This window comes from Prionailurus viverrinus, chromosome C2 (assembly GCF_022837055.1).
Source record: "Prionailurus viverrinus isolate Anna chromosome C2, UM_Priviv_1.0, whole genome shotgun sequence".
NCBI classification, from domain to species: Eukaryota; Metazoa; Chordata; class Mammalia; order Carnivora; family Felidae; genus Prionailurus; species Prionailurus viverrinus.
In genome coordinates this window covers 100,548,721-100,563,664 of record NC_062569.1, presented here as the reverse complement: position 1 = coordinate 100,563,664, position 14,944 = coordinate 100,548,721, and the positions used below count along the sequence as shown (strand labels likewise).

Sequence of the window (14,944 nt, the reverse complement as noted above, 5' to 3'; positions counted from 1 at the left end):
GAGCTAATGTGTTATATATATTGAAGCTAACTGTTAACTAATGGGGAAAATATGTTTTATATTCTTTCAGAGGAAATATATTTTATGAAAAATAGGCAGGATATGCATATGGTAAAATATGAAGGACTTTCATTATAGTTAAAATAAAAACTTTGAGAAGTCGAGAATACATGAAGGGTAAAAGTTTTTTTTTTTTAAAAGATAAAGCCCCAGAGATGTAATAATTATAAAAGAAACTGGGTGGGTCAGATCTGGGGCTTCTGACTTTGTGGCTGAACTACTCACAGTAAGTCTTGCGACATTCCCATGAGAATTGCAAGAAGTTAGACAGCTGCCCAGCACTGAGCTGTGCACCTCCTGAGCCTCACATGCACCATTAATATGAAAAATTGTGAAAACTCTACATTCAGCCAAATTCTTCTGCTCTCCAAAAGGACTTGGGTGCAGTTCAGTCCACACTTTCAGTGACTTTTCATTTAGCTGAACAGCGTCTCTCAGCCCTCCCCAGTCTTGCCAGAGTCAAGTGCTTCCAAGGGCCTGGCAGGTCCCCATCTGTGAGTGAGTCACCTGCAGCATGAAGGCAGCAGGAAGATCAGATGGTATTAGTCACAGGCAAGAAGACTCCAGATCCAGAAGAAACTGTCTACATACTTTTCTGGCTGTCCCACCACTGTATTACCTCTCACATTTTTCTCTACCTTATTGATCTGCAAACCATAGAATTCTTGCATATTTATTTTTTCATATTAAAGTGCCAAAAACCTACACCAGAACCATGTGGAACAGTTAACATAAGTAGGTAGGTAAGCTGACCTTTGTTACGACAAGGAAAGAGCCCTCTGAATATCTGAATTTTCCTCTTAATTTCCCACTGACCTCTCCCATAAAGTTTGTCCCACCTTACGTATGAGAAAAACAATAATGTAATTAAAATGTTTAAGAGAACCTAGCTGGAAGTGGTCGATTTTCATGGTGCTGTTGTTGACAGGGCCAAAGATGGTGATCACGGAGATTTTCCTGGTGGCCATCTTGCAGAAGCTTTCCAGATACTCATCTCGCTGTTGCACATACATGTTGTTCTCAACCTTAGGAGCGGTGATCAGCTAAAGGCAGGCGGAGGCAAGCAAATATTAATTCACAGTGATGGTTGTACACAGAGGCAAAATCCAAAGGGAACATTTGGAATAGAGGGCTGGCAGTGACTGGCACTAAAGTCAACTAAAGCGCTCCCCTGGACACTTAGCATAGTTAGGGCCAAAACAGGCCGTTCAGAAAGGCCCTCTTTATTTCAATGGTTCCAGACACCTTAGAATTTTCTGTTCCCACCAGTTATCTTTATCACCAGTCTCCATGTGCCTTAGTTTTCTCATCTGTGAAGTCTGCACAGGAATACTTGTTTTGCAAGGCTGTTACGAGCATTACATGAATGCTTGACATGTCATGATTGTTCAATAAATGCTATCTCCTTTCCTTCCTTTTGGTCTTCATAATCCTAATTGGCAGTTCACACATTTGTAAGTTCAGTGGTTTTTACTCTTTTGTGTCATGTCCCATAGGGTTGAGAGAGCTTCATAACCAGGCCTGGGGCACTACGGAACATTCAATGACTCAGTATCTTTAGTAGGCAACTTGCAGAAAGTTTTTAGGATGGCCTTTTCGCCTATGTTTTGTCACACTGGGCCCATACAGAGCTTGTGGCAGACTTCTTTGACATTCGAATCCCCCAACAGGATGGATTTTTACTGTTTCATTTCAGCCTTCTTTCTAACTCAGACCTGGTATTTTTCACCTAACTCCTTGTGTCTTTCAAGCTCACTTTGAACCCCTGAGTTCTGGGGAAAAAAGAGGAAAAATAGAGCAAAAGAAAGAGATGCTGTAGTCAGTGGAGCCATCTGGGACAACATATTTTGTAATTTTGTAGAAAAAGAGAATATCCTTATTTTTAGGGCTCCTGTTGAATGCTCTAAGAATGTCTCAATGCTCCTATCTAAGTGGATATAAAAGCTTTTCTGCTTCCTTGATTATTTTTGTAGCCTTTTCCTGAGCCTTCTCCAATTCTACCACATTTTTCATGAGCAGAAACCAGAACTGTATACCTCACTCCACAAGTGAGTGGGCATGGTGGTGTTCACCCTGCCCACTGATGTGAAGTTTCATTCTGAGGATGACCAGGTCTTTGTTGAGCTCTTTGACCCCACATACCTCACTAGGCTGGTGTCTGCATTGAAGGCTATCTATTGATCTTTTGCTAACTCGTCACTTAGCTTAGAGACCAGCCTCTACACACATTTCTCGAACTTGACCACATTCAAATTTATCAGCCACTTTTCTTTTTTTCTTTTTCTTTTCTTTTTTTTTTTTTTTTTGGTATTCCCTTTCCTTTCTTTTTCTTTTATTTTTCAATATATGAAATTTATTGTCAAATTGGTTTCCATACAACACCCAGTGCTCATCCCAAAAGGTGCCCTCCTCAATACCCATCACCCACCCTCCCCTCCCTCCCACCCTCCATCAACCCTCAGTTTGTTCTCAGTTTTTAAGAGTCTCTTATGCTTTTATCAGCCACTTTGCTACTTGCCCATCTAAACTTACAAAATATTTCTGAAGTTTGTGACTATTAGCTTGGCATTTTTCAGAAAGGAAGTCACCATGTTGCTAAACCTCATCCTCACACTTTATCAAAATGGTTACTAAATCTGCTCCCAGCTTGATATTGGTATTTATCTTTCTCTGTCAAAGATGTGTTAATTGTTGCCTGTAGGCTTTCCCTTTTAAAGATTTCCTGTGCCTGCCAAATTCTATCACTCGTGGATATCAAAATGTGTTCAATAACACTTTTGAGTGGAACATTAACAAAGATTTTTCTGGGATTAAATTCTTTTCCCCTCAGGTTGTTATTTACTTTAAGTAGTCATGATTTTGTTTATTTTTGATTTCATGTTTATATGCCTGTTCAGACAGGGTTGGGTAGAAAATGCTTATTTTAGAAATGTAATTTCCCAAAGGAAAAATAGTATTTCCCCAAATGTATTCCTTGATTCATACTCAGCCTTAAAAAAAGATTTAAAGTGGCTATAAAAAATACACGGTGATGATATTTTTGCTTTGTTTGTTAGTTTTTAATTAGCTTTATGAGATTTGAAAGCATTTCTTCAGCTTTGGTGGTGGCCCAAATCTTGGAGTTTTATTTTCAGTTGGTATGTTTTAGGTTTTTCTTTCTGGCCATTCTTTGCTCACAAACACACTATTTTAAAATAAATGAATGTTTACGTGAAAACACAAAACCGTCAAAAACAAGGGTAAGTTCTACTGGTAATGATCTTGGATTCCTTTTTCTATATTTAGAATATATTTAGAGGAGTGCCCATGTGCTAGATGACTGATAGTTACCTGCCACTGTAACTTCAAATCCATACATTTCATTCTTGACATATTTTGCCATGAACCATTACAGTCTATGATATGACATGACATGACATGACAGGATTTCCAGATTCCTCAAAACTACTTCTGGTCCCTTTGTCCTTCTTGTGCATAACTGGGGTTTGCAGACAATATAGAATCTCGTACAGAACCTCATCCTCCCCTGCCTGGCAGTTTTTCTCGGTACCTCTGAACACTACAGCCTGAGGCCATTGGATACCCAGTGGGAATCCAACAGAGGTAAATAAAGAGCCCTGATGTTTATTTGCATCTCAGGACCTATGCCCAGGGATGCCTTAACCCACCAGTGAGGTGACATTTATTTTGCATGACTCATTTCCTCCCTCCCTCGGCAACCTGGCCCCAGGCTCTCTCTTGCTAACCTTTCCTCTTATTCCTCCCTTACATGACCTCTTCACTCTTCAGCCAGACTGCTCTCAATGGTGAAATGAAAGGAATCTGGGCAGAGTGGCACAGAGAAAGGGTGTCTGCAGCCAAAGTGGGAGGGCCTGCATTTTCTCCTAGTTCCACCGTTGGCTACCCTGCAGCCTCAACAAGACCACTTAAACCTTATGAACCTTAGCTTTTGCATCTTTATAACAGAACAACTCTGCCACTCATCAAGTAGTGAAAATCAAGAAAAAAATTCTATCTATCTATCTATCTATCTATCTATAGGCTGTGTGCACACAAACACCATACGTGTATGTTGCCTCTGAAGAGTTCACTCTCATTCCTTCCTCTGCCTTGGCCCCTATCACTCTTTCCACCCAGAAAGCTCTCCCTCCCCTCCCCCTTATCCACATCTCATGTAGTCTTCAAATGCAAGATCCTTCTTAATGCCTTTACTGGCCCACAATGGCCACTTTCTTCTTTTAATTGCTCTTCAGATGCAGGCCAACTCACCAACGCGAGGGCCACATCAAATAAAAAAGGAACCAGGCTCAGAGGCACCAGACTGGGAGCCCAATGGGAAGTCGACTTCACTGAAGTCAAACCAGGAAAGTATGGTTTTAAATATCTTTTAGTATTTACAGACAGCTTCTCTGGCTGGGTGGAGGCATACCCAACCAAGCATGAAACGGCTCAGACGGTGGCTAAGAAGCTACTAGAAGACATCTTACCCAGGTATGGTTTTCCTGCCCTGGTAGGATCAGACAATGGACCAGCTTTTATCTCACAGGTAACACAGGCAGTAGCCAAGGCGGTGGGGGCAAACTGGAAATTACATTGTGCTTATAGGCCCCAGAGCTCAGGACAGGTAGAAAGAATGAATAGAACCCTAAAAGAGACCCTTACCAAATTAACCATGGAGACTGGCGGGGACTGGGCGACTCTCCTACCGTACGCCCTTTACCGGGTTAGAAACACTCCTTACACTCTGGGTTTTACTCCCTACGAGATCATGTTTGGCAGGCCACCCCCTGTTATTCCCAGCCTTCTAGCTGAACTTATTGCTGAGTTTAAAGATCAAGAACTTTTTCTTTCCTTGAGCGGGCTCCAGAGGGCGCACGAGGACATTTGGCCACGCCTCCGTGCCATCTACGAGGCTGGCCCGATCCCGACACCTCATCAGTACAGGCCGGGAGACTGGGTCTACGTGAAGAGGCACCACCGAGAGACTCTCGAGCCGCGCTGGAAGGGACCCTACATCGTGGTGTTGACAACCCCCACCGCTCTCAAGGTAGACGGCATCGCGACCTGGGTCCATCACACCCACGCTCAGCCAGCGGACCCCTCCTCGATCGGGAAGGACTTCGTCACGCGATGGGCCATCAGTCGGGACCAACACAACCCGCTCAAGCTCAAGCTACAGCGCATTCGACCTACCTAATATTGGTAACTCTGTTAACTCTGCTTGTCATTGCTCATGCTGCCGGGAGTCCCCACGCCCCCCAAAACATCACCTGGCAGATCACAGACACCAGCTCGGGGACAATACTTAATCAGACCTCCCAGAGCCACCCCAGGGACACTTGGTTCCCAGAACTTTGCGTAAACCTCCAGACTCTGTTCTCCTTGTCACCATAAATGCAGCCGGTCCCATGATTGGGTCCGTAAGCTACATGACAAGGGGGGAATGAAAGGGCGGGCCTACGCCAGCCGACTCCATCTTGTTCTGTGTCCTTCACCTTGACCACACCTCCTCCCCTTGAGTAAACCCTCCCTCACCTGCCGGACCCTTCCCCAGGACCCCTCCCCAGCCAATCGGCTGAGGCCATAGCCATTACCTCACCAACTGCCCCCAGGCCCCAATAAAACCTTTGTCCTTTTGAAACTCGCTCTCTTTCCCTGGTATCTCACCGCTGCCTCGGTGCAGGTAGGGGATTGAGCTCAAGCTAGCTCGAATAAAGGCTCTTTGCTTTTGCATCGGACTCGGCTCCCTAGTGGTCTTTGGGGATCACGAATTCTGGGCATAACAGGGTCCCACAGATTACTCCAGCCAGAGGAGAGGAAGTGGTCCCCTGCTGAAGAATGTCTAGATGCAGCCTGCAAACCAGCTGATAAAGACACTCCTCCCCCCCCCACCCCCATTTAATCTGTTCCTCGAGTTTGTATCAGAGGAGGCCAATCACGTGAACATATTTTGGCGACTCTTTCTCTGTATACTGACACCTCCAGCCCATTCACTGTTCAGTTCGGCAGTATTTCCAACGGTATTTAAAATGGTAACCATGTCCAGTCCCCTCTTCCTAAAAAGAGCATCCTAGAGCTTTTTGGTAAACATTATTGTCTGACACTTGCCCTCTTTCCAGTTTGGTGGTGATAAATCAGGGCATGTGTCATGAATAGAGAATTGTGTTGTGTTCTTTTTTACATTTCTGTTTCCAACTGGTGTGTTGGCACAAGGAGCCTCAGAATGTCATGAAGCCAGTTTGCATAAGTAAAGGGAGCAAACAGGAATGGGAGGATGCCAGAGGGAAGATATTTTAAGTTTCAGCTTCTTCTAAGTGCTGCGCTAGGATCAAAACACGAGATTTTTACAGGATTCTGAAAAATGACATTCAAGCTAGTCGTCTCAGTAAAGCAGAGCTTTGTATCCCTTTCTAAAATTAAACCAAATAAGTGGCTTGTTGTCCCAATACCCAGATTTCTGAGGTAAGGCTAAAAGTGTGAACCCAGTTGCATTAGAAGAGATTCAGTCTCCAAAGAGTACATAAACTTGATCTCGAGTCTATGCAGTCCCACATTATGAGGCCTCTTGCTAATTGACAAGTAGGGACATCTCGGGGCACAAAGTGGTGGCTTTAGAGCTTGGCTCCACATAGTTCCAATGTTTTCATGATAAAAGGCTTAACTGTGTTCTTACGTTGTCAATCCCAAACTGACACCAACCGGTCTGAGGGATTAGGTTAACAGGGATTCAGTCTATTGTTCTCCACTGACTGAGGGCCAGGAAAGCCAGAGAGCTAAGGTGCAGAGAATTACCTGGGTATTAAAGGCGGAAACTCTACATTGTTGCTTAGCAAAAAAATGTTGACAATTGATATACCTGGCCATTTACCTGAGTAATTTAGGGTTGAAAGTGAATTTTAAAACATCTGTATTGATTAACAGGATGAATCCTTAGTTTCCCCCTCACTTTACTGCTTATGCCCACTAGAAGCTCACACCTATAGGAAGGCAGAATAGAGGGAGAGGCTGGAATGTGAGCTTTAAAATCAAACAGGCCCAGGTGCCTGGGTGGCTCAGTCAGTTAAGCATCCAACTTTGGCTCGGGTCAAGATCTCACAGTTGGTGGGTTTGAGCCCCGCAACCAGCTCTGTGCTGACAGTGCGGAGCCTGCTTGATTTTTTTTCTCCCTCTCTCTCTCTGCCCCTCCCTGACTCATGTTTTTTCTCTCTCTCTCAAAATAAATAAATAAACTTAAGAAAAATCAAACAGACCCGAGTTCTAACTCTGACTCTGCCACATATTAGCTGCACACCTTGGGAAACTTCTCAACCTCTCTGAACTTCTTTTCTTGGCTGTATGGTAGAGTTAATCAGTCCTTTCTCATGGGGTTGTTGTGAAAATTAAACCACACAGTTTTGGTGAAGCACCTTACGTTGCCAAAGGATGTGCCCTTTTCTGTTCACAGGCTGACAGGCAGGGGCTTGGAAGGACTGACCTCTGGCCTCAGAGTAGGAAACCTGTTTTTACTTGCAGCTCCTTTGAAGGTCCCTACTATGATGTTCACTCATACCACTGCAGCCACCGTTTCTCTAAAAAATTGGATAAGGAGTGATTACATGATGTTTTCACATCTAAAGAATGATCTAAATAAGTGTAAAAGCACTAGGGCTTTGTGATAAATTGTACTTGGGCACCAGGTTACGGAAAAACTGGAAAGATGAGCTCAAAGTCCTGCGTGATTTCTGGGAGTGACACCTTATTTCAGTCCGAGCACACTGGGTTAGGTTGAGGCCAGTTGGAGGTATATGTTGTCAGCCGTCTTTAACAACTCAGAGCGTGCTGAGCCTTAGTGAATATTAATTGAATCACTGAACCTCCCGAGTAACACCGGCGTGTCGAATGGGAAAAATGAGTAGAAAAAGACAAATGGCACCAACAAGCCCTTTCGCCCAGAAACACAAGTCTCCTCTCTGCCTGGTGAAATGGAATTTCTTTTCTCTCCATCTTTTGCTATTTTGTCACGTTTATTTCATCTTGTCTTTTCTCGCCCATTCCTATTTTAGATATTAGCTCTTCAGAACACACATTTCTGATAGGATCATCAGCTGGGCACATGCGGGATGGCAAGATTGAACTGCCTCCTCTTGCTACTTTCTTTCTAATAACAAACCTGGTTCGTTCACCAGCCCCAAAGAGCAACACTGCCGTGAGCAATCCCAGCTGGTTTCTGTTTTGCCTCACATGACATCAGCAGAAACTGTCGCTTGATTTTCATTTGCTAGAAATTTATGATCAGGGATACTGTTTAAAGCAGAAAATAGCCAGCTGGACTTTCAAATCCCTGACTAAGGGAGTAGAGAGAAAGGGGGAGAAATGAAAGGCATGACTAATATCAGGGATAGAGTATGAAAACCTCTTTCTTTTGACTCAGAAACCAGGGGCAATGGCAGTATTTGCCAGCCGGGTGCACAATTACAATCCTGACATTTTACCCAGGATTATTTCTCCCCTGCTTGAACCCTACCCACGAGGAACACTTCGCCTGCCCTGTTGGCTAAATGGCCAGGGTTGGGTGATGTGCTTTCACAGGCTGGACTAAGTGCTGTGTACTCAGGAGGAGCACACTGCCAATGCTTGCCCACGCCCCAAAGACAGCAGTTGACTCCCTTGGGTTCTCTAATAAACATTTAAGTACCAGGTAAATTCTTCTCTGAAATAGCAATTCTTTTGGTTCTGACTAAAATATTCTCACTTAAATTTATGTCCTCTGAAAATAACCAAGTAGCTGTTAAAGTACTCTAGCAGACAGCATATCCTCTACTAACTAATTTATATACTTTAAGGCTCAGTTAAAAATGAGTAAAATATACCAAAAAAAAAAAAACACCACATAACAACACACATACACACACCACACAAACCTGTACAATCAATGAAAACTTACGTTTTGTTCTAATACATAGGTACACTATTGTGGAACAGCTAAGAGAATTTTGGGACATGTCTCGCCCATGATAAACACCACCAGGGACTCTGCTCAAATGCATCTTTCAGCTTTTTTGAAACCACTAAAGATGAATGGACACCAGAGTCCCGCTGCTCAGATTCTTAATCCATTAATGACCAATTAATCCATCATTAGTCTGGAAAAACTAAAAGCCCCTTTGAGACATGCCTTGAGAGAAGAGTGCCTGTCTCCTTTGGTGAGGATAATGCAAGGTGCAGAGTCACCTTGTGCCTTCGGTAGGACAGATGCTGTCCTCGGTGGCATGAGAGGTCTCCTTCCCACCCATGTATCTGAAAAAACTCATCCCTGACCCACATTGCCCAACATTAATTTCTGATCCTTTTCTCTGAAGTGATTGTGTGGTACCTTCTCCTCCTTGACAGCCTGGAGTAAAATGACAGTATTAAGAAGGGGTAGAAATCTTGGAAGGGCCCTGAAAGAAGGGGCAAGGAGACATGGAGAGGGGAAGGAGCCATTCTCACATGGCTGATGACAACTGCCCTTACATTTAGGATGGGATTCATTTCTGTCCAAAGGCTTCCTTGGATTTGACTAGATTCTTTTATCATTCTTTGGATGGAGGCAAGTAATGGCCAAAAGAGAGAGCTCCTGAGGTGGACCTACAGCTTGCTCAACATCAGTGGCTTCAGAAACACCCACAAAGTAGGAGAAAGAGCTGCTTGTCTCCTTACACACACACACACACACACACACACACACACACACACACACATTCATTTGACAGGGGATCAGGAGAAACTGACATCTGTCTCTAGGGTATTGGAAATTGGAACAATCAACCCAGTTCCTCACACTCTACCTTTTTGGCCTCTTACTGGAAGCTGGGCAGTGACGAGGGAGGCAATCTTTAAGGGGAGAAGACTTCAGCTGGTTTTAAAGTATTTGTGAGGGTCACACCAACAAGGACCCTCCCCCACTCCCAGTCACACTCACTCCCCACCCAGGCTGCCTTACTTTCCTTTTTGAGGCTTCCATGTGTTGATACAGACCTAATTAGGGGGAAGAGGAAAAACTTTACCAATTCCCCACACACATGCGTCTAGTTCCTAAGCTCATGAAGAGATAAGTCCTTTTCCTAAGTTGTCACCAGAGTCAAAGCATGCCATTTTAGGAACTATACCCAGAACTATCCCTTGGGAGAGAGCTAAGGGTGAGGGGTGGGCACTGACAGGTTTGGAAGAAGCTGAGCATAGGTGCCTCCCCAGGCACAAGGTCTGAGGTCCTCTGGCCATTGAGTCTGGACGTTAGGGCCAGGAATCTGTGTGGACAGAGGTTCACAGAGCACGGGCCTGGCCACCCTCTCTTGGCACACCTCCTGATCTTCTCCACACGGCCTGGGTTCAGCCACAGCCCGCCGTCTAGCAACATGATTTTAGAAAAATAACAAAGCAAACATTAACGTGCCCTGCTTCGGCCCACAGAACACTGCTGGGGAGATTACTTACAAGAAGTCGTCGTTTGCCTTCAAAGGACCCCAGCAGATCGGTCACGGACTTCCTGGGACTCTGAGCGAAGTGTTTTGTGGTGGGTTTCAGGTAGCCATCCTGCTCTGTTTTCCCTGCTTTTTTCTTCTTGCTCTTCTCTTTCTCCTGCCGGCTCTTTTTCTCAGCCTTATCCTTCTTCGCTTGCTTTTCACTCTTGAGTAACTTGTCTGTTTTCTCGTTTTTCACCTTTTTTTTCTTCTCCTTCTCAGGTTTCTCCAGCTTTTCGTGCTTTTTGGATTCCTTTGCTTTCTGGGGGGGAATATTCCCCACCTGCAACTCGTCCTCCAGCTGAGAGGCAGTTGGCCTGCTGAGGTCGTATTTACTCTCATACTCATTGCTAAGGATTTTGTCCTGGACTTTCTTTTTGGGAGGTTTCCCCTTCGCTGGCTTGTGAGGACCTGGCACCACGTTTGGGTCCCGGTGGCCGTGCTCCCGCCGGTCGGTGCGGTTGTCCCGGAGACGGCCCGCGCCCGCCCGCGTGCTGTGCTCCGAGGCGGTGGTGGGAGGGGCAGCCGTGAAGCTCTCCAAGCTGGTGGCCTTGCTGGGCCTCCTGGTGACCTGCAGCCTCTCCCTGTGCTGCTCCTTCCTGGGCTGGGGGTAGAGATTCTCCGAGGCCCCGGGCTCCCTGGCCGTGGCCACCTCAGCAGTTGCTGGGGGCCGGTGGGCGTCCGAGGAGGGGTGCGCCCTGGGGGTCCAGGGCCTCTGGGTGGTGGGAAAGGCCGTGGTGGTTGTCGGTCTTGCAGCCGCGGTGACCACCCGAGAGGTGGCCCGGGTCACTGTTGGCACTGCAGCAGGAGACAGGGTGGTGGCGGCCCTTGGGGTTGGAGGAGCGGGGGGAGCAGCGGCCGTGGCGGTAGCCGGCTTCCTGAGCACCTTCCCCCGAGTCTCTCTGGTCGGCGGGACTTGTGCTCGCCTCTGGTCTTCTTTTCTCTTCTCAACGCTCAGGCTTGGCCTTCCGGCTCCTCCACCATGGTTCCCCTCCTCCACCACCTGGCCCTCTACCCCAGACGCCTTACATTTTTGGACAAAACCCTTCTGCCTGATTTTCTCTATCCGGCGGATGGGGCCCTGGTCGATGATCTCATACAGGGCCTCCAGCCTGACCGGATACGGGTAGCGCTCCTCCACCTGCAGCGTCTTCTTCAACAGCACCATGCCGAACTTGCCTTTCTCCAGCTTCAAGAAGCTCATGAGCTTTGGGACGAGGTTGGGGTCCAGGGGCTGCTCCAGGACGCGGCCCTCGCTGGTGATCCTGCGCACCTTGCCTCCTTCCTCGCCGGCCTGGTGGAACAGCACGATCTGCTGGATGTGCCTCTCGGCCAGCTCGCAGTACACATCGTCCTTCAGGAGGCTCATCATCAGGCGGTAGTAGCCTTCCGAGGCGTGCGGCGCCGAGATGACCCACACCCTGTTCTTCCCTGCGAAGCTGGCGAGGATGTTGGGAGAGCTGGACCCAGAGGGGAAGCGCAACACTCTGGAACGGGCTGAGGACCCCTCATCTCGGATCATGTCACGCGGAGAGCTCGGGGCTCCTGGTCTCTGCTTCGGTCTCGCCGGGGCTCCACTGCCGCGCGGCCGGGCTGGCGGGGCTGTTGCGGGGGCCACCCTCAACACGGGCACACTCCTCCTTCTTTGGAGAGGCGGAAGCTTTGGGTCTTCCACAGTGGTTCTCTCAAGTCCCTGAGCCTTCCCTGTGTGCCTCAGAAGCCGGGCTGGCCTTCTGTGGACGGGGGAGACCAGGGGCACCTTCCGCCCTCCGTGGCTCCCTCTATGCATGGCATGGAGGTGGGGTTCTGATCCGCACACCAGCCACATTGCCAGCAGCATGGTAACACTGAGTCCCATTCTCCATGTCATTGTGCAATCCACTTTGAAAGGCAGCGGGGTCAAAAGACAGAGAGGGGGGAGGGGGAGTGAAAAAAAAAAAAAGAAAGAAAGAAAGAAAAGAAAATCATTTAATTGCAAACAGAACTGGGCATTTTTTCTCTTTCTCTATCTTGGCCAAGGGGTGGGGGAAGGGATGGTGAGAGAAGAAGGAAGGAGGTCAGGGAATGGAAAATAGGATGAGATCCTGTTGCTTTTAAACCCCTGCAATTTGTTAGTGCTTAACAGAGACCGTTCCATTAAGCAGGAAACCCAGCTCAGTTCCCCCATTCAGCCTGCGTGCAATGTTTCCACGGGCTCTCTGATGCTCCAGAGAAAAGGCACACTGAACACGTTAATGATGACAACATTCCTATTTCATTTCTTCAAATAAGCAACAAAGAAACAAACAAACACACCAAAGACAGAAAAGATTACACACTTACATGGTGGCTCATGGAGATGGAATGCAGAGGGTTTAAAAGGCAATCTGAAGTGTGGTCCCAGGACAGTTTTCTAGATGAAATACTTTTCCTCCCAAGCCTCTTTCTCCTTTGCAGGCTGAGCGGTACAAAGGGGGGTGTGCTGCAACTCCAGCTCCCAAAGGCGCCACCGACCCACAGCCTGTCCTGACCTGAGGGCTGAGCTGCTTTCTTCTTTCCTCTGGCTGTCTTTTCACCTTCTTGACAAGTAGGATGAGGTGAAAGGAGCTGTCCTTGTAAGTCTTTGCTTCTCCATTTGTCTGTAGTTTCTGCTCGGTCTTGTGTGTCTGTGTGTGCCAGTCCCCTGTGCCGACAACACAGGGCGCCCCTGGAAGTGGAGTCCCAGCTAGTCCTGAATCTTGCTCTCTCTTTAGAGTTCCAGGATCCTTCTTATCACCCTTTCCCCCACAGTCTGGCTTAGTCCCTTTGTTTCCAAGCGTAAAAGCACTGGGATTAATATGTTTTCCAGGCTGAGGGAAAACACAGGAATGTGATGTTGAAAAAGACTTTTTTTTTCTTTTCCTGCGCTTCTCTCCTCCCTTTATTTCTCCCCACCTTTTTTTTTTTTTTCCTCCTCTTTTCCTTCTCCTTTTTCTTCTTCCTCTTGCCTGGACTCGGTCCCAGAAATGCCAGGACAACCTCAGTTTTGATCCAAACCAAACTCAAACAACAGCAGCCGCTGGAAATCAAGGAAACTTCACTAAGAATTTAACAGATCAGCAAAACACCACCTCCTTCTCACTTCAGCACGTTGAGTGTGGACTCTCGGTGGGGAAGGGGAGGGCTGCTCTTTGGGGTGGGGGAGAGTTTTGAAACACTACCCATCATCATAAATCACTTTAAAATAGGATGGCTGAGAACTTAACCCCTTCCTTGCCAGGAAGGATAGTTTCCCTTCCTGTCTGTACTCACATTGTACTTTGGAAAGGGAAAATTCTCAGATTTCTGCATCTGGCTGCTTGGCTTTCCTAGAGACAGATACTCATTTGGCTCAGGGTGCTTGGCTGCACATCCACAGACAGTATATATATTTATAGTTCCATGTGTATATTTTTATCTCTTTCTCCCTGTTTCATGTGTTTAGTTTGAGGTTGGAAAAGCCCGTGGAAAACATGACTGGGTTGTTTTTATTTTATGCTAATTGGGGATCATATTACTGAGTTCTTGTTCCTAGTTTTCTCTTTGGCATGGAAGGAAGCTGGTAAAAGGTTAGAAATGTAAGCAATGGCTGCTGTTCTCCTGAGATTGTGATTGGTCATTACATCAGGAGAAGGGCATTATGATCTCTAGTTCTGGGCTCTGGCTAGAGACGCTAGGCTAAGAGAGAGCTTCCTCAGAGAACATGATCGTGTGTCTGGGGGTGTGGGGGGAATGTAGTGCAGTATTGTGCTCCCAGAGGCTTCTGCTGTCTGGAGGGTTTTAGGCAATCCTTAGAAGTTGTCATATCAGGTTCCAAAGGAGAGACTGAGACAGCTCTGTGCATCCACCTCCTGGACCTGCCATGGGGATTTAGCTCTTGGTGGTGAGAGAAGGCGCCTCGGGGTATACAGATATTTAGCCCGGTCTCTGAAAGAGCACCATTCAATCGGGATTAACGGCCATAGACAGTGGTGAACCAGGATTCTCAGAAGCCTCCTTCAAGCTAGGTCGTGTTAATGGTTACCCTCACTGGTTCCTAATTGCCACCCCCTTGATCAGTCCCGTCTCCGACTGGTCACATTTACCTTTCCTTCACACAAACTCCCAGCACTGAATTAAAGACCTGTAGGGGGTTGAGTGTAGGGTTCTCAGCCCACAGCTTCAAGACCAAGGTGTGCCAAGAGGGAAGGCTCTCCTGTGAAGCCCTTTCTGACACTTGTGAGTACAGTAACAAAGATGAACTTCAGACAGAGACTCTGTATCTACTGGGGTCGGGGAAGACTCCCCCTTTCATGGGATTCACCTGTTAAGTTGATCAAATAAATGCCTCTGCTAAGTTGGAAGTCCCAGATGTTATTTTCTTTCTTACATCATAATGTGTTCCACATCTATCCCTTACTGAGCTTTCT

The 14,944-nt window shown here is 46.8% G+C and overlaps 1 protein-coding gene across 2 annotated transcripts in view; it reads right to left on the bottom strand.

Annotated features, from left to right (window-relative positions):
* The window catches only part of CCDC80 (coiled-coil domain containing 80), a 40,307-nt gene extending 26,487 nt beyond the window's left edge, over positions 1-13,820 (bottom strand). Inside the window, exons 1-3 of one of the 2 annotated variants that reach the window (XM_047875118.1) lie at positions 12,861-13,820; positions 10,513-12,419; positions 947-1,103 (exon numbers count right to left, since the gene is read on the bottom strand). In XM_047875118.1, coding sequence (XP_047731074.1) covers positions 947-1,103; positions 10,513-12,408 — 2,053 coding nt within the window. In that variant the 5' untranslated portion in view covers positions 12,409-12,419; positions 12,861-13,820. The remainder of the gene's footprint in view (positions 1-946; positions 1,104-10,512; positions 12,420-12,860) is intronic. The other variant, XM_047875117.1, reaches the window with a different exon arrangement.
* Positions 13,821-14,944: the final 1,124 nt, after the last annotated feature.